General features: G+C 39.0%; 1 protein-coding gene across 6 annotated transcripts in view; it reads right to left on the bottom strand.

Moving 5' to 3' along the window:
* Window positions 1-23,716, bottom strand: part of DISP1 (dispatched RND transporter family member 1) — an 83,506-nt gene that overhangs the window by 24,716 nt on the left and 35,074 nt on the right. For 3 of the 6 annotated variants that reach the window (XM_038130891.1, XM_038130892.1, XM_038130895.1), the window contains one exon: window positions 5,806-6,342. In XM_038130891.1, coding sequence (XP_037986819.1) covers window positions 5,806-6,342 — 537 coding nt within the window. The other 3 variants (XM_038130893.1, XM_038130896.1, XM_038130894.1) reach the window with 3 other exon arrangements.

The raw sequence follows: 23,716 nt of genomic DNA, 5'->3' as shown, positions 1-23,716 counted from the left end.
TAAATGCCATTTTTATTTGTATTCTGGTCTCTGTGTGTCAGCTCTTTGCTTTCAGTTCCAGAAAGTGCAGCAAGTTGTTTGCACAGCCAACAATGCACAATATTTATCATGGGAAAAGTAAATGAATTAATAAAACCCGAATAAAACTCTTAAGGTATCACACTCAGAGATCATGAAAGACTAAAATAAAAATGTGTGAAAATGAAGCACAGCTCAAATCAGACTGACATGAAAAATTATTTCAAAGAAAGAAAAAAAAAAACCAGTTCATTTGGTCACAGGGAAAACCTACTTTTCCACATGTGCTCAACACAGAATCCCACATTTGGACTCAGATGGATGCATGAGATGGCTTCACATTCCTTTTCTTTTTTCTCAACTACATCTAAATCCCAAGTAAGCCATTGGGTTGTTAAATGCTTCATAATAAGGAGAACTCCTATTTTGACATAGAATAAATGGCTTAAATGAGAACAGAGCCAGAATTTGTATTGTTTCAGGAACTCCTGATTTATAACATGAACCAAAAGATATGCAACACCCTGAACACTGAACGAAATAATGGTCACAGCTTTTGCTTTTTAGTTGCTAAAGGTTGATAAAACATTTCAGAAATCCCACCTCCTTAAACCTGACCTAAAGATTTCTTCTTAAAGATTCCTATTTTTAATCTTCTTTGGGGAAGGCAGAAAGGCTCCTTTATTAATTTTTAAATCATTATATGCAAATGTATTTTGTACAAAAGACATTAGTATACAATTTTCATTTAAAAAGTGAAAACTAGAATATCTTGTAATGCATCAAATAAAGCAGAAGCTAACAACTTTCAAAACAGAATAGGCTGTTAAAAAAGCTCAGTGAAAAAATTTCTGTGAACAGTTCATGTTGCTGAAATGAGGCTATTTGAAAATATTTTATACACATGTATTTGCAAAATCAGCTCTACAAGCCATGCAGAATGTACTGGATAACCATTATCTTCTTCCTGGAATCAAGCAGGGAACTGTTTCATAACAAAGTCTCATTATTAAGATTGATATTTGACAAACATTCCCTTGCTTTTTGAAAAAGGAGATTTTATTTTTTTCTGGTTCTAATCTTTATGCCAAATAATTAGAAGGAAAAATCTAAAATGGGTAAGAGGCAGCTGTAGTGTTTTATCCTCACTTCACAGCTTTTTAATTTCTACAGAGCTTTGTTATAAACTATTAAATAAAGTGTAAGTATTCATGTATATCTGCAGTACTGTTTGAACAATGTGTGGCACAGAACGCTGAGACACAGCAAAACCCAGAGTCCCAGAACCATCTCATAAATCTGCAGTGCCAAAACACTTCAAAAGAAGGTATAAATCGAATTGAAAGCAAGATGTGCAGTAAGTCTGGACGCTTTACCAGTTTCCTGACGCTGTCTTTTGCCTTCTTTAGGCTATAAATTGGTCTAACAAGCAAAAGCTTTGAATCCAGCAAATTAAACTAACTAAGCTTTGGGAACTAAAATCTCCAAAGTACGCTGGTGGGGGATGAGGAGCAATTCTTAAATTTTATCCAAAGTAAGGATTCTGTGTGGCTATAAACAGATTTTATTTTCCTGTTCCAGCTTGAGATGAACCTCCTTATGTATGATCATGGGGAGATCATCTCATATATCCTTTCAGCCTGTTGGTTTTTTTTTTTTTTTTTTTTTTTTTTTTTACCACAGATCATTCAGATGCTTTTCAGAAAAAATTTCCTTGCTTGTCTGCTTTAGTCAAAAGCATCAACAGTATAGTCTAAAACAGTAAATAACAGTGGGTGACACAAAGCAGGTTCACCCTGAGCCAAAAGTGCTTGTTTGAATTTATTGGTTTGATACTGTGAAAGTGCAAGCACTGCATAGACTGGCAGTCTGGAGCATTTTCCTCAGCAGCAGCACCAGCAGTTCCTTCACAGCCTCCTGACTTCTTCTGCTCTACCTTTTGTCTCAGAGTCCACAGACCTAAGCTTTCTAAATTTTATCACCAGAGAGATTCCAGCAGAGCTGACATCAAGATTAACAAGCACACAAGTAGCTTTTAACTGGTGTTTTCCCACTAAAAACTTCCTATACATGTCTGAAGGAAGCAATCCAATTTGGCACCAGAGATACCACTACTGTTATTCCGTGCCTTCCTCAATACTGAGACAACTTCCTAAATGATCTCCCCACATCCTTCTTCTGCCACTCCTACTGACATGCATACATTCGTAGACATAGAAGAGGTTTTAAAAAATACTAGGAAAGATTCTAAGAGTTTTCTGGCTTTTTAGAAATGGTAGTATTTAGTTCTTCTAGAGAACCATGCAACTGTTCACTATTTATTTTAACCTCCTTTCATCCCACTAAGCATGCTACTAGGCTGCGCATTTTTACTTTTCCCTATGGACTCCTAACTCAAGTGCTTCCAGTCATTATGGATCAATCTTCATGCTTCTTTCACAGCCTTACTTGGTTGGTGTTCCCCATTTCTACCCACCCTGATGAAGGCTGCTGATGACTACAGAAGCAGGTGGCAACAAAGGAGGGGCAGTAACTCGTATCTTCCATGGTGTCTAAGCTCACAGGTTTCTTGAGATACATAAGTGCATTCCAACAAAAATGCATACTTCAGCATGAGCTCTCCAAAGGGGCAGGGTAGGGGAACAAATAAAAAACATCCAACAGTACTGAAGAGAATTAAATGTGCCATGCTCATACACAGGTAAATTTAGAAATGGTTAGAAAGCAAATCAAACCCCAAGACAACTGCATTGTGATATAGAGAGATGGCTAGAATTTCCCAGGGAGTGTTTGTGTGGTCAAGATATTATAGCCACTGAAAAAAAAGAAGTATGAAGCTGTTTACATGAGCTATTTCTTAAATATGTCCACAAAACAACACAATAAACTTTACTCAAGATCTTCCAACCTCAGAAAAACATCTAAAAATCATCAGAATCATTACTGCCAAATGTTGACTCTTTTACCTATTTTTACAATATAATTTTTTACCGCAATCATGCTGCAAAACACCAACGACTAAGAATATTTCCTTTTATGCTACAGAATGTTTTCACCAACCTGAAAAAAATTAACAGTTGTTAATTTTTAATCTTAATCTCAAGATGCAGTGGATAAATGACATTTCTGTGTAATTTGGTTAAACTTCGAAGCTGAACCCTCTACAAAATTCCAGAGCTTTAAGAGGATAGGACAAGTGTGGCATTATTTCAATCTGTCTTTACTCACTCCAATCTGCAATGATATACCAGAGCCACATTCCTTTAATATTAAGTCTCTGACAAATGTTAAGCCTTGGACTTCAAAACCTGACAAAGTCTGTTGTGCTGAAACAACTGGTTTACCTGCCCAGAGCTGTAAGCATCAGTGATACAGTCTGCAAAGAGTGGTCACCCTCTATCTAATCACAACTTTTCCCCTTCTTAAAATTATAACAATATTTGAATGCATTAAAAAAAAAAAAAAGCTAAATTAAATGTAGTTTGACTACATACTGAATTTAACTAATGTACTTTAACTAATGTACTACTGCATTTTAAATAACCCTGTTAAAACATGTACATTTCATAAAGCTGAATGATTTCCAATGAACCTTGTAATAAAAATACCTGGAGAAGAAGCTGCTGTGCAGATTATAAGCTCAAACTACAATAAAATTAAGAGTGTAGAACAATGATCATATTGAAATATCACACACCTAAGTGTTACTCTTTTGTTTACAGGAAGTGACCCGAGCACATAAAAAATAAATACACATTTATCACCTCTCCTTTTTAGCAATGCCAAGGAGCTACAAATGAGGCAGTCTGCTTCCTCCTCAGTGCACATCCATCCACCTGCAAGGCTGCATCCAGTGACTCCCAGTTTCTACCATCTCTCAACACGTCTACATTGACAGTGGCCTCTCTGGGTGATAACTTCACAATGCAATGACAGACTATTGTATTTAGACATACCTTGCTGACTATAAAGAGAGAAAACAAGTCTTTGGTTCCATGCTAAGTGATAGTCAGATCAGTATATATTGTCCATTAATGCAGCCATGGGCAGTTTACAGAGTGAAAAGGCATGGAAGCAGTACAGTAATAATTTGATAGGGATATGCAGGGTATGCTAACAGACAGAGCTGGTTAAATACGTATAGGTGCTTTAAAGGTCAGATTGCATCTTTGTTTTGACTGCTAGCAGTAAGACAAACCATTTATCATAAATAATTATTCATAATTTCTGTACATTTTTGTAGAAGTGTATGATATGGCAAGGAAGATGAAAAGCCAGTGTCTTGGCTCAAGAGCCCAATCAGAGCACTTCAAACAGTTTTTGTATCTGTGAAGCGCGACAGAAAACATTATTTTAACGTATCCAGAAAAAAATTCACTGTTTTTATTTCTAGATTAAAACCAGAAACGCAGACTATGGATGGCATTTGTTCCCTTCCTCATGACTATGGAATATAGATAAAGTTTAACAACCCTGCTGCACAGGGAGAAAAACAGTGAAATCAGTGCAACCATTCCGACAGTTTGAAAAGTACAACTGATCCTACAATAATTCAACTTCCCTCACACCTTTGCATGCAAAATTATACAATGTCTTTGCTTGACATTTATACTAGTATGGGGTGGAAAATACATCTCTGATTACAAGCAGTTCTGACAACTAGGATTTTTTCCATTTGTAAGTGGAATAACTGGCAGGAGAAAGCTGATTTGCGCTCTGTATTATAATCCCTATTTTCTTCCGTTTTTATCTTAGGAGAAAAAAGCTTTATTCACTTTGAGTTTTTCCACATTACATGTTTTTCCCAGTCTGATATTTTTAGGAGTTTAAAATTAGCTCACGTATTTCATCAAGACAAAATCATCATCACTGTTGAGAAACACAGCTCCAAGTTCTTGAATAAGGGTGCAGATGTTGGAGAACATGCAGAAGGGTAGTTTTAACGTTCCCATGAAAATCCACCCCTTTTAGCCCAACTGCAACTCAGAAAAAATAATAACTTTGCTTAAAAGCTTCAAAGTGTCTTCCTTCAATGGGAATTGCTTTTTAGAAATTGCCTCTTAGATTGGTTGATTTTGCCCAGGACCAGGAGGCTGTAGAAGATTTTTCTTGTGTTTGGTGCTCCCTGAAGCTCTGGAACTCCAAAGTTAACAAATACAAACAGGCAGGTTCTTATGAAATAGAGAAGCGAAAGGACTAAAACCTGGAACAATCCCAAATTTCTCAATCCGAGCACAGTTTTGAAGTTCAGCAGGTAACCTACACTGAAAAGACATGAAGGGAACTCACTGAACCAGCTGACCTGACAAAGAAAACACATCCTGTACATTTGAGAATAGAATTGTTGAAAATGTTTTTCAATGCATCTTTTTAAGAAAATATGTGTTTTGAGTGGACTGTGCAGACATATCAGATCTTTCAGTGTATTCTTAGCTTTCTCTTTACTGGTTTGTTTTACACAATAGAGTGTACCCTGTGTCTTCTAAAAGAGCTAATGAGCTTCCAAACAATCCTGAAGAAGAAAAAAAAAACACCAGTGGTTTTTTTTCTCCCAAGAAAGAACTATTTCACTTCAGGAATATTCATGGAGCCCAGCAAAACAAATTTCCTGACTTGGTTTCTCCTGGAAATAATGACTTGGTAATGCATTGAAAATTGATCTGTAAAATCACTGGGAAAGAAATTAGGTTCATCTTCCTTTCAGATCTTCTGCTTCTGTAAGAAAACAAAACAGTTCAGGGAAAGATTATCCATCCTGAGAACTAAGAAATAATGCAACCTGCTTACCTTATCCTGGCTATGTGTTGCTGCACAGGCTGATGCTGGAAATGGTCAGGCCACTGATGGTGAAGGCAGAAGGATGGGGAGGGTTGAAGACAGCAGGCAGGCTGATAGACAGAGGGGTGTTTTTGGCAAATAGAGGCTGAGTACTCAGGGTGTGGCTGCATGCAGCACGAGGTCATAGGAGATGGTGCTGAGCTGCCAACCACTGAATGACATTCTTGCTTGCTATTATGGCTACTTAAAGAACGATGGTATGGACAAGGGCGGCAGCATTGTGACAACATCTGCTGAGTTCTTTGGTTGTCTAAAGGCAGAAAGGATGGTTTGATTGTACCATTTAGTGGCAGGCAGCCATTTGGACTTGGTTTTGTTCTTGGTGTTTCCTTGGATGGGAGTTGTTGGACTGTGATGTCTCTGTCATTCACTGCAGCAACCACTGGGTCAGCAGCATTTGACAAGATGCTGCCATTGCTCAGGACCACAGAGTCACTGGTGTTGCTCATAGCCATGCTCCAAGTTCTCAGTGGACATGTAATATTCCTGAAGAAACACAAAAAGCATAGATTAAAGAGCTGCAGTGTTTTCAGATGCTCAAAAATTACTTTAAATTAATGTGACTAAAACTCTGCTCTGAGCTTCACCTTTTGCAACACAGGGAAACAGGGAAAGGAGCCACACACACTGCCAGGAATGTTTTAAAGTACTTAAATTTGTTCAACAAAATGTTAAGAGTGAAGTCATGTCAATTTTCAGTGATTACACCAAGTTATAAGTCAAATGAATAGAGATTTGTCAGTATCTGTGTCACAGCTAACAAGTAATGCACATGCACAGAACAAGATCGTTGTGCACAAAACTAAGCTATAGCCACTATTTATAAAAACAGATTTTGGTATAAACAGTGTCACCATCCACACCTTGCACTGCAATTTACCTATGTGCTTTGAAAAACTGCAGGAGACGAGCTCACACAATAGAGATTATTTAATAACCAATAATGTGCTGGTTTCAGTAACCTCCTTTCCAATTTCTATCAAAAACGAGGCATAGTCATGTTTATAAAGAAATTTTGAAATGCTTTATTTGAATAAATCAAGCCATTTCAGCAGACATATCAAATTTTCTGAATAGTAGACTAAGTCTTTAGCAGAAGTTCAAAATGAACTGTTATGGATACTACAAAGATAGAATACAATCACATGTTTTTCCCAAGGTGACAAAAAAATAATCCCAGGATTGAATTACTGCTGATTGAGAAGCTCTCGCTTCTCAGCGACATGTACTCTAAAGGCAGTGCATAATGTAATGGGTCGTAAATAAAGGATATTAAAAGATTTTTCTCCTAAGATTTTTCAAGCCATATGTAGGTAAATGACAACTATTAACATTGTAGAAGTGACCACAGCTCAAGATCAAAACTTGTGTGAGGTGGTTACAGCAGTCCATTTTTCCCATCTTAACTATAACTTTGTTTTAATAAGATAAAAAGGTAAATTGGAGATCATTATTTTGATAAATAACATGAGAGGTCAAACACCACACTCAGATAAGAGTTTGCTACCCAATTTACATGACCCTGGGGGAGGGAAGAGGAAAAAGAGCATGAAAAACATTAATTATGTGATAGTTAGAAGAATAAATCAACACTTGCTGAAGAAACAAAATCAGTTAATTACAACTGCTTTGACTTTTTAATACCAAATTTTAATTAACATCATTGTAAGTCCAACTTGCAAGGCTTGCATTACACAGACACTGAACTTTGCAGAGAGACACAACATACATAGATCAAGGCAGATAAGCAAGGAAGTTCCTAACTCATTTTCTTCCCTGATACCTTTGCTGAGTGCTCAGAGAGCTAAGCGTGCCCAGCCAGCTGAGCTTTTAATTGCCTGAATGCTAATTCTCAGCAAAGTGCTTTGCAGACTGAAATTCTCCCCCATGGCAGCCCCCCTGCATGGCATCTCCCTGAGACAGAGCTAAATTCTACACTTCTGAAATGAAAATTAATCCTCTGCTATTTGTTCTAGATCATGTACAGACCCAGATGCCCTGGGAAATCACTTTCATTGAGATACCCACTCAGAACAGGAGAACATGCTACTTGACAAGCAAATTTTTCCAGCCTTCAATTCCACACATTCCTGATGGGTACGCCATACCATGGCCCCGGAAAGTCAAACCCAAGGAGGACTTTCTGCTGCGCACAGAGAGCAAATTCAAGGGGCTGGCTAAACTTCAGTTTGATCTGAAGAGATATATTATGTGAAATTCCACTGTGTATCAGCAGTCTGGTTTCTCTCACACTGCAGGCAACATCAAACCTCAGTGGACACAGTGAGAGCTGGACACTGAGGCAAACAAAGCTCCTCTCCAGGTGTCTGGCAGCATTTTTGGAATTTCTGGCTGCTTATTTTTACATTCACTCACATAAGAGATAGGCTGCACAGTGATGCTGTTCCATTTGTTTTTAAGTTAGTTGGATTCATCCATATCATCACTTGAAACTACTGTACACTGCTCAAAATTACTGTCTACTGTAATAATTGAACAGAAGGGACAGAGAGACTGCAAATATCTGATATTTCAGGAAGACAGACACACATTCTTTTGCTTTAAACCCAGGACACTTACAACATTAACTTTTAGTAGCTGTTTTCAACCACTTCATGAAGGAAACCACACATCTCTGTGCCAAACACAGATGCCCAACCTCGTGCCCGCAGCTGCTGGGCAACCCCTGCACAGACACATGGGCTTGGCCCTTCAGTGTATCTGTGCCCCTTGAGAACACTGACATGGCAATTGTAACTTTTGTCCAGACAGCTCAGCAGCCTCCATTTAATATGATCAAAGAAAAATGCTTTTTTTTCCACATAGGTAATAGCTACCTGTGTACCTTTTTTTCAGATATGTTTTAGAACTACTAAATTTGAAGAAAAGATCCTCAGTACCACAACACATAATTCTGCCTTTGTTGAATAAGCCTAATATATTAGTACAGATAATTCACAGATATTTAGAAGACAACAGAGAACAGCCAAGTGTTGAGGGTTGTTTTAACCACATAAGAAAAAAAATATCCCAAATCTGTAATTTGCACAAAATGAAAACTAAACTGTTGTAAAACTTTAGATTTTTCATTTAAGGTAGGAAAGAATTGAAATTTCATTTCAAAGTTATCTAAAGCTTCTCGGCTGTAGTCAGCATTGCACCACTAAGCCGGCTGAACCAGCCCAGGCTTTAGGGACTTCACAGACCTGTCAGCTACAAAGCATCATAGTTCTGAGATAAACACAATGTCCAAAGTAACAGAAATGTCTTTTCACATTAAAATTCATCTAAACCAGCTGGATTCTAGAAGCAGTGCACTGCTAAAATAAGCAACATTTAACAATCCCAGTGCTAACTGGTAAGGCTCCTTCCAGATGAAATACCACAATGGTCTTGCAGTCCTTTAAGATGCTGAAGTCTTCCAATGTGGCCAATAGTCTTACAGTCTGTAAACTCAGTTAAATCCTCTCCAGCCTTCGGCTGCTCTGCCAGCCCAGCCACTCTAAAGGAGAGTGTGCTCCTCCTTCACATTACCAGAATTCTTTGTATCTTTGCTTTTTCTCCCTGCCCAGAGAAGTAACAGGTGGTGCCTGGTGTTTGATACTGGGTTTCATGGGAGATGTCTACTTATCTATCACTGCAATGGTCTTTAGCAAGCAAAACTGCTTTTTAATGCTTCATGGTTGTTGATCTCCATTTAGGCTCCCAGCGAGACATTTTTCAAATTCTCCAGCTCTTACACCAATCATCCGTGGTGCTTGGTTTCTCTCAATACCTCAATTCTTGCTCTTCCATTTCAGCTGTTAACCCCTACCTCTTCCCTGAAAAGCTTTCTCTGTACAAAATACAGGCACTTCCCAGAATGAGCCATCCCTGTGTTCTCTTTTTTTTCCCTCAGGTATTTCAAGTAGATTAAATATAAGCATTTCAGCTTCAGAAAGTCTCAAATTCTTATTTCATCAATGAGTAAGTTTACCTGATATATTTATTAATGCAGCTATTTCACTTTGAGAATTGGTACAACACCGCTCCTATTTTTCAGAAATGCCATTATGATCAGTGTGTTTTCTGCACAGTCTATGAATACCCATATTCTCAACTAATGACACCCTATTAACAAGCAGATTTTCAGCAATCTAAGTCCTTGCTCCATGAGGTAGTAGTTAGCAGACAACTATGAAGCAGGTTTGTAGAGGGGAAATTTCCCCTCCTCCAAGTGTTCTGAGAGCCAGCTGTCCCTGCCATCCCTCTCTCCAGCCTACGAGGCTTTGAAGCTCTCCTGTCCTGAACCTGAGACCCCATGAATTCATTTCCTATGCCACAGGCTGGCTCAGGAACTGCAATTCCTGTGACAGGGAGTTTCCAGATGTCACCATGCCAGCACCACAGCTCACATACAGATGGGCACTGGCAACCAGTGTTGCCAAGTGACAGCTATGGGGTGAGGGAGCTGGGAAAGACTGCAAAGGATGGGAAAACCAACCTCTTCAGACCCCCAGATTTTCCTTTGCTTTTAAGCTAAAGTTACTTCTGACACAGAGAACGAAAAAACAGCAGACCATTTCCAGAAATCATTTGCAGGGCTTCAACTACAGAAATCAATGGCAGTGCTTTAACTACAAGTCTTTTCAAAGTCAAAACTTACAACAGATATAATCAGACTATAAGTAGAAGCAACAGCAAGGAGCTCTGAATTCTGTTCCAGAAGTTTTGTATGATTCTAAAGTTTTAATTTAACAAAAAGGAGGGGAAAAAAGCGTATCTATGTAGGGAAAATGGAAGAAAATTTATTAAAGTCCGAAAAAGCTTCAAATACTCTGAGTTTTGGAATGAGATACAGCTACAATCAGAAATTACTGGAACCATACTACTTCCAGAAAATATGTGCATAGTTCTGGAAAGCAGGTGTATACCTCAGCAGAGTTTAAGAGCCCAAAAAGCTGTTAAAAAACTCCTAACACTGCTTACAACTGCCACACTGTCATCACACTAAAGATTATTTACACAACTTACTGACTTTCCATTACCAAATGAAAGACTTTAAAGTTTTTGTATTTGCAAATATTCTGATCTAAAATAGCTCTAATCCTGCTTACACAGAATGGGAAAAAACTAAAATATGGCTCTTTCTGGCTGTAAGAAGAGTTACTTGCATTGACAGTTCCACAGGTTTTTACTTCATTATGCTGTGGGACTAACTTTGAAATTATTACAGTTATAAAGGGACACAAAAGCAACACTTTAAGGTACAGCCCCAGCTATACCTACCAGCACCCTGGCTATATAAATGTTACGTAAGAGGATAAGAAACCTCTCCACCATCTGCTTAGAATCAGACTTTTTGCTTTCTGTCCAAATTTAAAGGCTATGTTTGAGCACATAACACATCAATAAGAATTGTTACTAATATTAGCATTTTTTCCCTATTTTAATAGGAGCACTAATATAATCTGCCTCTACAGTACATTAAAGAAGGCCAAGAATCAGTGAGACAGTCAGGGTACATCAGGCAGGTACACACTGGCAGTCACACTTATTTGAGAAACACAGTATTTTTGCACTTGGCTACAGAAGATACAGCAAAGCACTTTTACACTATCAGTCCAGCAATAATTTTCTTTGAAAGCTAAGTTGTTTGGTTCCCCCCCACGCTTCATTTCCCAAGCGTGAGTGGGTTTAAAGTCTCCCATTCGCTGAGCCGTGTTTTGAAGGTCAAATGATCAACCTAGTACAGCACTTTTATCACAGCGTATCTACCCCAAGAGCCGTATCTCGAGTCGGGGCAAGGGGGGAGATTTGCTTTCTCACCATGCTCTTCAGGGGCGGCAGGGTCCTGTGCAAAGCTCTCCGGCATTTCTACCCAGCTGAAAAAAGTCTCTCTCAATCCCAGGAGCCCACTTACATTACAAAGTAGCATTGCAGTGTAAATAACGCAGAGTTAAATCACCATCCCCGCGCTTTCTGAAGGCACGGCCATGTCCGAAGCAGCTCTCGCCACTCACCAGACGCAAATCGGGGCAGATGGGCAGGAAGGAGGCGACAGCCCGGTCTCGGATCCAGGTATCCCCCGGCTCCGAGCCCGCTCTCTTCGCAGCCGGAGCCGCTGCTCCGCTCGCCCCAACACAGGCCCCACGCGGGGAGCGTCGGCAGCCGGGGCCGCCCCTCCCCGCCGCAGGTCCGAGCTCTGGCAGCACCCGGCGGCTCCTCCCTCCTCCTGCTGCTGCCGCGGGAACCCCGGCGCGCTCCCCACCCTCGCTCCCAGCCCCTTCGGATCGGGTTCGGTGGTGGGGCCGAACCGAGCGCTGCCGCCTCACCCGCCCGCGCCCACTGGGGCTGCGCGGCCCGCGGGCGCCGCGCTTGCCTCTCCACGTGGAGAGCACGAGTGGCACTGCCTTGGCACCCGCTGCTGCAAAGGGAAAGAGCCGAGGAAGGCGGGAGACTGAAAACAGCTCCCGGGCTCTTTGGATTGCTTTTCAAACTCACTTCAGTCCTCATTAGCTCCGGGCAAGGGCTTACTTGCCCCCCCCCCCCCCCCCCCCCAAGCACCAAGCTCTTCTATCATCCTTTAGTTGTCAGGCCAAATACTGGTGTGTGGCTATAAATCTCCAACAGGTCTCCAGTAACAGAATACCTACTGGGATTTAAGGGCCTTTACCCCACCAGATTTTATGATATTTGTACCTAAAAAAGCTTCTCCCATAGAGGAGTACTTGAGGACCTGAAGTTCATCTCCACATACATCTCAGGTAACAATTCTTTATAAGACTTTATAAATACAAATATAATTATCACAGACTATTTCTGTGAAAAACTGAAAATTTCATGGTTCACAACTCAAAATGAAAAAATAGAGATTACCAAAGTCTCGACATATTTAAAACCTCAGTTCTAGGTATTAATGTGGGGAACATGGTACTCACTCACTTAGCAGAGGTGTTCTATGAGGAGCTTAAAATCCTAGCAGAGGAAGTGCTACAAACAGCTCTCAATCTATGCTTTTACTAGGATATTACGCTCAAACTAACTACGAAAGCCCACAGGCTCACAAGCCTTGTGTTTTGAGAGCTGACTCCTGGTTTTTCCTCAGGTCTGGGTATCTCAGATACAAACCTCAGAACTGGCATCTTCCTGGGGCAGATCTTGTGAATCAGTCTCTGTAAATCCAAAGTAGATCACAATTCACAGCCGTCTGACTGGCTTTTAGAAGTTGCTTCTCCTGTTGAAATACAGGAGTTCTGATTTCAGGGTCAAGTTGAACTAGTTGGAGCAAAATTAATTGCTCATCTATAAACACCTTTACTCTTTGTAAAGCAAAAGATTTAACCAAAGGAAACACTGAAGCTCAATTTCCCTTAGTGTAACCTTAGAATTATGCATTCCAATTGTGATACATGTTTTTACACATGGCAACCCTTCCAGATTGGATCTGGTCTTTAACAGGTGGTAAGAAACTGTGCTGCTTCCCCACTTCTAAAGGAAATCTCTTTTTTTGTTAAATCTGTCTTCCTTGACTTTCTCACTGAGCTTAAACTGGGAAATTTCACTGGCATCAGCTGCCATCTCCACCTTCCCCACACCATCAGCATCCCACCTAGAACATCATTTTTTTAACACTAATGGATTCTCTAAAAGAAAACTTGCTTTCCACCCAAGGTCAAACCATTCAGCGTTAATGATCTAGGACAGATTTTATGTAAGAAATGTATTTTGCTCAAATCTATTTATTAAGCAAAGCAGCACTACTACAAAGCAGGTAACTCAACCATAATTCAAAACGAAAGTAGGATGGCAATACAGTATTCACTTTCTGAATATCTGAAACACATAATATAGCCTGGAAGCATCAGAAGAATAATCTCAAAATTACTCTTCCAAAGTCACACAACTCCATGTATTTTTGAAAAACATATCTACTAATAAAAGTATTTCTGAAATGTGTAAATATTACTGTATAAATTCACTGCAGATACTGTGTCCCTTGTATTTGCTAATCACCTCAAAGAAATGACAGGAGGCACACAATATTTGCTCACTGCTTTTATATTTAGGAAGAAAAGGACTATATAAATCTAAAGGATTACAGTCTATTAAGACTCAAGATTATATGTACTGCAGAAAATAGTGTTAGTTTCTTAGCACATAAATTTAATGCAGACACTTTGTTCCCAAGGGTGACAGTAAAACAAATGTATAATGCATGTTCAGAGATATGCTTAAAAAACCTATTTGTCCAAACGGGATTTAAATAGTGTATCATATATTTGAATTACAGCCTTGTACTAGATTATTGCCATTACAGTATCTGAAAATCCAACTCAACACTAAGTGCTGAGAAACCTTTTTCCCATGCTACACTTAGGCCCTGCAGAACACCTTGGTTGCCCTGGGTCCCCCCAACATAATCCTGGTTTGGACATTTCCATCATCCACCCTTTAATATCCCCTTCTGCATCACTTCTAATGTTGCTACTTATCCCACCATTCATCTCCAGCAATAGTGGACGAATGCTGACTTCTTTATTTGCAAGTGATTAAAAAATACAACTAAGCCCTACAGCATATGGAACACAGGTCCAGTGAAAAAGGATGGAAAAACTTAGAGTGATTCAAGGCAGACCAGGAATGTCAGATTTGATTTGTGGAAGCCTCAAGAGGATAAATGAGTTTGTCCTATAAACTGCGCTGTTCACTGCCTGGAAATGCATCTATGCAGGGAATCTGGAGGACATCTGCACTACTAATTCGGCCTTGGTTTAATTCAAAATGATTCTCAGTGATCAGGAAGTTCTGCCCATAGGTATATGGATCTGCTGATACATTTTACAAGTACTTTGATTGTTCAGATAAAGAAAAACTCTTTAACTTAGTTATCATAAGAGATGCTTTCTCTATTTTTCTATGATAAGTTGTGTTTTTTAAAACAACATTTTTCACAGTATACTTCACTAATAAAATCAAGTAGTAGTAAAAAAATCTAATACAGTTTCCAGATTTATGTATACAATACTTCAGAAAAAGATTATGAAGATAACCGTGATAGAGACTTAAAGGAGCTGTAGTCTGTGCAAGAAAATGAGCCTAAAAAACTGAAGCTTGTATTTACAAAGCAGGACAGAGTGTTGTAATGTGTGAAGTTTCTCTCTTCAAACAAGATAAAAGAGCTGCAGTACTTGGCCATGACCCTTTCATAGCCTCTCCTAAACTGAAGACATTGAGCAATGCCATTGAGTGCCAGCCACTGCCCTGACCTCTATCTGCCTATGATCAAGAGCCGTTACTAAGATACCACCCTTCCACCACAGGAGGTGCAGCTACACCTGGTACCTTTTCCTGGCTGGATGCCCTCACCTGCCTCTCTCAGCTTAGTATGACATTAATCACAATTTCTTCTTGTCACAGTGTCACTCTTCCAAAGAGAGATCCAGAAGAAGCTGAAAGACTTTGAACATTGCATGTTAATAAGAGAGCCAGTGGAAGTCTTGGGTGTTCTGGGGACAAATGGGTGATGAAGGATTCAGCAAGTGCTCAGGAAAAAAGTGCAGAGGCTTCCAAAATCTTTGAAAGCCAGACAGAAGGCACAAGAGGTGCTGTAGAAATTCTGACGAATTGCTAATGAACTGGGGAGAATAAGGGTATACTGAATAAAAGAGCCAATTAGAGGTTAAAATGACAAAATGAGTTCTGCATGTGGCACGTGTAGTCTGCACATATTTTATTACAGCTACATTGAATTTTTATTACAATTCCTATCCAACTCCAGAATTTCCTGGCTGGTGGGTTTTTTTCCCTTGGATGCAAAGGTCTCTGTTGCCTTTTAGATGCCATAGCACATTACTTGCAATAGGCAATTTACCAAATGCCTTTTAAAATAAACAACATAGCAGGAAAAATATTGGTTGGCAGGAACCAACCATTCATTTACTACTTTTCACACTAAAGTATATTTTTGTGCAACACTTGAGGTAATACAAACGTAGCAGTACCTAATTTAATTACTCAGAGGCACACAGAACACAGACCAGGAACTTCCAGCTTCTAGCAGCACTTGGGACATGCCCGTACTGCAGTGAGAAGTTAACTGGGCTGAGTCAGCTTGATTCATCAGAGATTACAATATCTAGAGTGCCACTGATCCTCACACCTGACAACCTGCAGAGAGATCCAAGAGCCTACACGGTGTTCCCAAGTATTCTTGGGTCCAGAAATATGATGCACAGACACAAAGTGACCTGAGACTGCAGCCATGCCAATGTGAGCTGTCTGCTCCTAAGCATAAACTGAACCTGAAAAGAGAATGCCTGTGTCCATAAGGAAATGAAGTTGGAAACTCTCAAAATTGGCATTTGGAAGCCTCTGAACATTGCAGTTAATTGACAACCTCTGTTACCCATCCAGAGAAGAAAGAAAATATTGCAAAATATAAAAAAAAAAAGTAGCCAGCAATGAAAATCTGGCACTTCAATCTGTAGGTTTATTTATTTGAGATACAAGATAAAGAAAATGAAGTGACTGAAATTCAAGGTATTAAAATCTGCATCCTCTTACACTGGTATTCTTCTGTACAGTTTTTTCTTCTCCTTTAAGTGTAGAACACAGACCTTCTTATAATTACAGGTCATACTATAAGCAAAACTGATTCAATATCATCATATACCTGTGGCAGAAGCCTTAAGTACACTTACAGACACCTCTACTTACAGACTGCTGCCTCCACAAAGGTGAAATATTGTCTGATCAATAGAGAATGTGAACTAAATTGACTGTCCTTTTCCAGCTTCCACTCATCCAGACTTTATCACAAAATATTTCATAATTCATAACCTGGAGAAAGACTGCTTTGCAAGGTTTAAAGATTTCTCAGCCTTTCTCTAGCACTAGTGACAGAGGAAAAGTTCAGACATGCTTACTGCTCATGCTCTATTCCTTGGGGTTCTTTTTTGGGCTTTGTTTTGTTTGTTTTGGTTGGGGTTAAGATATGCAAAACATATCTGGCTTGTATTTGGAAAATTTAAACTCCACATACTACATTCAATAAACCAGATACCAACATATGCTGGAAACTGGACATTTAAGGCCACATCAGCTTAAATAACACTGAAAGTCAAAGCACAGAAATAAATTTCTGGGGGCAAAGAGGGTCTTTCATTATCCATGAAGTGCCTAGAACAATGTCCTCTCAGTCCCTAGTGTAATGAAAAAGTTAGTTCAGTATGACTCCGCAAACAAATACAACCTGATTCTAAACTATTTCCTTTATTGATTTTTGGCCTTTATTGATATTTTTAAAAAAGCTTTCAAAGTATGATAATGACATTTTACAGCCTTGCCTCTTTTCCCAACTGAAACAAGTCACTGTCATCATTTCCCTAGCTTTGTTTCATTGAGATTCTAAATGTGAAGTCTGAGTTTTATGACATATAAGACTATCTTGTTTTATCTACTTACAGAACAGAAATACTAATATAGATTTAATGACTTTTTTTTTTTTTGGTGGACATCTAATAGACCTAAACCTTTTATTTTCCATGTTTCCAAACCACATGTACTCTGAACTGAAATGCATATCTAAAGTTCCACACTAACTCAAGTCCCACATCCCACAAAAAGCCTTGAAAAGCTATTAAGTTTTAAAATTCCCCACACTGGATGAAATTATTTATATTACTAAAAAAAACCCTGAAAGGTGTGTGTTAAGAATGAAAAACATAAGAAAACATTAGATTTAATACTCTGCAAAAAAGCTTTAATATGGAAAGTTTATAAGACAGTTTTATTAGCATCTCAAATAGTTTTCAGATACTAATATGAAGAAAACTTGTTAAAAAACCAAATAAATCCAGAAGCAGAACTGAGTATCTATACTTCTGATTTATCTACAGCTTACAATATTTTGAAGGAACTTTGAAACTTTTACAGCTGAAGACAAGCTATTAATTCTCTAAACAGAGTGCTCCAATAATAAGTTACATTAAAATGCAGCTGCATAAACATGTTTACACAGTTATATTTTCTCATTCACATTCCTTTCTCACAGGTGTACTTTTTCCACTATGAAGTAACTTAACTTAAATGTAACTTAAGTGCACACATGTATAATGTCACTTGTAAAATAGTCCAGACTGACCATGGGGAAAAACTAACAGAATGCTTTATCTGAGCATAAAATAAACAAGTGACATATAAAGCAGTAATTCTATCACTTGTACAACACCAGCACTTAAATTACAACCACTAGCCTGATGGCAATGAAAGCAATTATTGCAGTGTAATTTTTTTTCCATGACAGGAGAAATGTATTTTACTAATACTGTTTTAACAACCACCACATTAACTCGTCTGTAATCAAAGAAGTAACAAAGAACTGTATTTCTCCCATCATTTGGAGAAATTCATATAGCAACAGTCCAGAAACCACAAGTACCACTATTTCCATTTCAGTTAGGGAAGCAAAGGAAATGACACTTTTTTCAGATTCATATTCTTAGTTCAGGAAACAGCAAAGTCTTGCAATGTATGGGATTCTTTCAAAAGATATCAATTATTTTTAAGATAGGGACAAGTGCTTTGAAATTAATTTAGGGAAGCGAAAAATGTAACATCTGTATTTAACACAAACTGCATAAGTATTGCCATATAATGCTTATGCAATATTAACAGCTGTATGCAAAATAAACTTTTATGCTGCAGATATCAGAAAGCTATTCATTTTGCTGTTCATTCACTTAGCAGAGCTAAGTAGAAGGTTCTTGCTATTCATTTAAGAGTAAACTGGGTAACAATGGCAATTCTGAAACATTTCTAAAACATATATTGTACCTATTGCACATTCAACCTTCAGCTTAGCCTATGTCCCTTGGCTTAGTAAAACTAACAGAAGAGGAAATCCCTACCCAGCTTTTTTGTTCTTTTTTTAAGATTTTCAAAATTACCTCCCTAAACCATCAAACAATTCATGAAAGAGTTCCCCCTGCTTTTGTGCTCAACCAACATCACACCTTCACCTTTCTTCATTAGGAAAGTGGAATAAGCCACTGGAGCTAATATTTTTTTTCCCCGGGAAAAAAAAAGAGAGAGATCTAAGTGTTTGGAGTTAACAAGCATTGCTAAAGCCCAGAGAGGACCTTTTATTTGAAGTGAGCTCTACTGACGCACTAATGAAGGTCTGACAGACAAGGCAGGAGAAAATGGTATTTGAGCACAACCTCAATGTTTGCTCACCAGGCTGCTTTTGCCTGCCACAGGCTTACCCAAACACAGCCCCTGCAATGTGAAGTCAATCTTTTCTGGCTGTCTCTTAGCAAACAGACATGAGCCTGGGAATTCCTCATACATTCAGATAAATCAAGAACCAGACTGTTCAGAGCCTCAGCCTCCATGGCTTTAGAAGGGGATGTCAGATTTCTGCAGAAGCCTCCGATTTCACGCTACTTAGACTAAAATACAGTTATTGCAAATCAATCACATAATTTCCAAAACTCTTCACCAAATTTGATACGCTTCCATTTCACCTGCTACTCTATGGGAAAAACCTTAAGTCTAAACTACGAAACACCTACGTAACATTCCCCTATGGATTTTTCTATGCTATCTCTATTCCTTTTGTATTATGCCCAAGGATTGTGAGGGGTGTCTTATCAAAAAACTGATCTGGCATTTTCTACTCTGCGCAGCTTCTCTGGAGCCACGCAGTTTGGACTTGTACAGTACAAAACTTGTGTTGTCAGTACAAAACTGCAATTGCAAACCTTCCTGATCAATGCTTGACTCAAAAAATCGTTCAGAAAAGCACAAGGTACAGAAAAATTGCATTACAGTTGTAACACAAACCCAGATAAATTGCTTCTCTGCATGATGTCCATTTAACAGACCGGATTTTTATGCAGAAGATGACCCAGTATTGACAAAAATATCTAAGGTGAGGCACTTGAGTGCTTTTCAAGCTTAAGGGTAACTCTTGAGATTTACATTCAACAAATACAGCTGGATACCTACTTAAAGATGGAATTCAAGAGAAGACTTTTACTAGATTACTTTATACATTCTGTGATGTATGCAGAAATTCAGTTGGACAATACTGATTTTACCATTTTATCAAATTACTATACAGGCTACACATGCTGTTTCTAGGAGCTTCATTGGAATAGGATTTGGTTCTCTACTGGTTATATGAACTCTATTATCAGGTTAACTCTCTTCACACAAGAATTAAGGAATCTAAAGAGGATCAGCCGCTGAAATGTATTTAGGAGTACGGTATCTTTCCACACCCAGGAATTGAAGATCAGGACTCTGAAGCAGCAAGACTGATAGCAGTCTGCAAAGGAAGCCAGGCTATGAGAATTTAGACAACACTAGTCAGTGTTGGTCATTAGAGACTACAACTGTACAGTTGTTGTTTTTTTATATCCTGGCAAGGAGGAATGCCTGGGTATATGCCAGCAGTACCACAGCTGCACAAAGTTAACACCAGCAAAGCACCTCCATATCAGACAGGGAGACAAGGAAGCAGCAGCTGTAGAAGACTGCTGGCAGCCCCAGGCAGCAGCAGCTGCACAGCCATTCCACAGCTCCAAGGGAAGTTTGGTCCCTTTGCAATTCCCTCCCTTTCAGCTCCCTCAATTGCACCATGTACTTGCTCCAGGGCATGGGCACTGGCAGTTTTAATGAACCTGAGAAATCAGTTTACTACCAAGCCATTGAACCTTTATAGCAAGTGTTCAGATATTAAAACCTGAATATTCTTTTTATAATTTTAAATCTTACTTCATAGAACAGCATTGTTTAGTCTACAGATTTAACAATCACCAGCAGATATCATTTTAAAGAGCAGTGCACACAAAATACACTGACCTTCCCAGCAAGAACTCACAGCCCAGCTATTAAAAAAAAAAATAGACCAGCCTCAGTAAGGTTGCTCCATTTGTCAGAAGATATTAATCTTTGCATATGCCCTTTCCAAAACAAGTTAAGTACAAATCTACCAGAAAAAAAAAAAAAAAAATCTTTCTCAAAGAGTTTGCTTTAGAAACAAAGCCAAAAATAACCTAACCTTGAGGGAACCATCCCAATGAATTTTGCATGACTTGTTCTTCATACTCGTATGACACATCCACGTTTTTCCTCACAGTGGGCAAAAAAACCTATCACATGGATCTGGTCACAGTACTCAAAGGCACACCGAGTTATTGATAGGCATTAGAAGAGACTGTAATACCAGCCAGTGTTCCTTCCACCTTTCCAGTACAGCTGAGTGTGAGGTGCCAGACAGGACCAACACTTTGTGCACAGTAAGTGACCTTGAGCTCCTTGGTTACTGGCACATTATAAACCAGGGGTGAGAGCAAACTGCTCATACATATCAAGGGGAAGGGGGCTGGGAAGAAGGGAGAGAAAGGAACCTGCAATGCTTGGCCCCGGGTCAGAGGACAAAGAACTTCAGAGCTAGGTGGCAAATTTAAGAGGGAAGTACCTATCACACAAACATGTGCTCGTCATGTTCACCCACACACTTCCTCTTCAGAGATTAGTTTCAATCCCAATAGATTTTCTAAATTCAACTCCCCACATACTTGCACAAGTTTGTTTGCTGGCATAAGGATGGTGGCTACAGCAGGCAAGGATAACCAGATGGGGGCAACACCCTTCTTTAGGAGGCACTGATGATTTAGGTTCACTTAGGAGAACCCATGCATATAATGTGTATATTAGCGTACAAACTGCAAAAGCAACAGGCTTTACAGGACTAAAGAGAAACTTTTAAAAAATGCTTAAGAAAAAGCATGCAGTACGTATAACTAAAAGGCAGAAATGCAAATCATAGGGATAAGCATGATGCACAATCTCTGCCTCTGATTTTTCTGTACAAAAAGTTATTGCTGAACTAGTTTTGAATTCTCACAAAATAACAAAGCAGAATCAAAGGGCTGTGTTCAAAACACTTAAAGACTGAAATTCCAGTTCCCTACATACAGGACTTTCTTTCATTAGGACAAGATGGAAAACAAGTCACTGATTAGCATTCTAATTCAAGACTAAAACATAGTGGGGTACAATTGGTAAAGGCACTGACGGGCATTTTCCCAGGTTCCTTGTTAAATGACTGCACTTTTTCTTTCAGAAAAAAAAAAAAAAAGTCAACAGTTCAACAATATCATTATCTGCTATGACTTGCCTCACAAGTGCTCAGTACTGAGCTCCTTGTATGGCCACTGTAAACACTGACCAGGAGCATAGATGCTCTTCAGATTATCAGTCAGAGCATGACTGAGAGCAGTCATGCTTCATGTGCATGGAACACACCCCAAAGACTCCACAGCCATCAGGAGCTAGTTTTCAGGTAAATATATGAGTGACAGCAGATAAAACTATATTCCATTAAAATGGCAGCAGTGAAACCTTCAGAAGGAGGTAATTCAAGGAAAACTCTGCTGTATATTACTGATTCTGCACAGATCTTCACAAAAGCCTCATGATTACAAAAATAAAAGAACAAGTTCTGTTAAATTTCCTATGCTCACTCCTTCTTATATTTAAAGATGGAAAGAAATATTTCCCCCAGGGAAGGGTGGCGCAGTTCATAATTTCTGGGTTAAATCCATTACTATTAGCTACAGAATATTAGCGACAGGTTCACTGAATTACTTCTTTATAGAGGTCACTGGAGCTTCCTAGAAACCTAAAACTGCCACTGTAAATTTAGCTAATAACAACTCAGTTTTTGAAACCAACTAAATTAGAGGTAAACATAATAAAGAACCTGCTTTAATACCCTAATCTAGTTATGCACTGTAGTACAATACATTTTCGTTTCTTCACTTTGAAGTTATAAACTGAGAAACAGAAGAGGCATGCACCACTATTACATCAACATTTTATATCCACAGATGTGGTTGCAGAATTTCTATTGATTTTAAATATGCTCATTTCTCTTTGAACTATAACACAAATCAAGAATAATTTTTCTGGCAAGTACACAAACCATAGCTTGATTAGCACATTTAAAATAAGATTATACAGAAGCTTAAAATAGGATTAAAAAAAGCTTTCACCACATAAAATTCTATTATGAAATGAATCAATTTTGTAATATCAAGAATCTGAAAAAAAAAGAAACCACATGTACAAAAATCTTACTTTCATTCTATGTTTATTACCAGCATTTTGAAGTTTCGCTGAATTATTGATGAAGCCCCTTAGACAGAAATTGTTCAATTCACCACTTTATAGGTTACACTAAGTTCTGCTTAATCTTCCAAGACAGTTCATAAACTCTGTGCCCTGTTTCATGTAAAGTACATACAGAGTCGTCAAAGTCCTGCCTGTGCTTCCCCCTTCCAAGGAAGTGACCTCACCACCGGATTATAAAGTTCTGTTTCTCTTATTGGTGCTCTCTGTTGCTCTGGTCCTGTAAATTTTGCATTCCTAGGAGTACAAAGGATGCCCTTCATCCCAATCCAGTAAACAGCTGAGAAGCAAAGAGTTCACTACTGGTGAGAAACCTCAGCTTGAAATCCTTCAGCTGGATTTCAGCATTAAATCCAACTCTTTCCTTTCTCAGGGTTATCACACAGCTGCCCAGCAATTATATCCCAGCTTTGCAGGGCATGTGCAGACACTGGTGTGGTGCTGGCACACTGGGGCACTGGCAGGAGCAGCACTGGGCACAGCTCTGCTCCCCAGCACACCAGTTTGCCTGGCTGGTAGGACTACAGAGGGACTGGATGTCATATTTGCTTACACCAACTCTCCACTCCTCCCACAAGCAAGGAGAGCCTTCATCCCTGCTGTCCCTCCCAACTTCTGATCTACTTTGTGAGAGGTTACTTCAAGAACTCCCAGAAGTAATGCCATTCCAACCTAG

The sequence above is a fragment of the Motacilla alba genome, chromosome 3, assembly GCF_015832195.1.
Source record: "Motacilla alba alba isolate MOTALB_02 chromosome 3, Motacilla_alba_V1.0_pri, whole genome shotgun sequence".
NCBI classification, from domain to species: Eukaryota; Metazoa; Chordata; class Aves; order Passeriformes; family Motacillidae; genus Motacilla; species Motacilla alba.
This window is presented reverse-complemented; position numbering and strand designations above follow the sequence as displayed.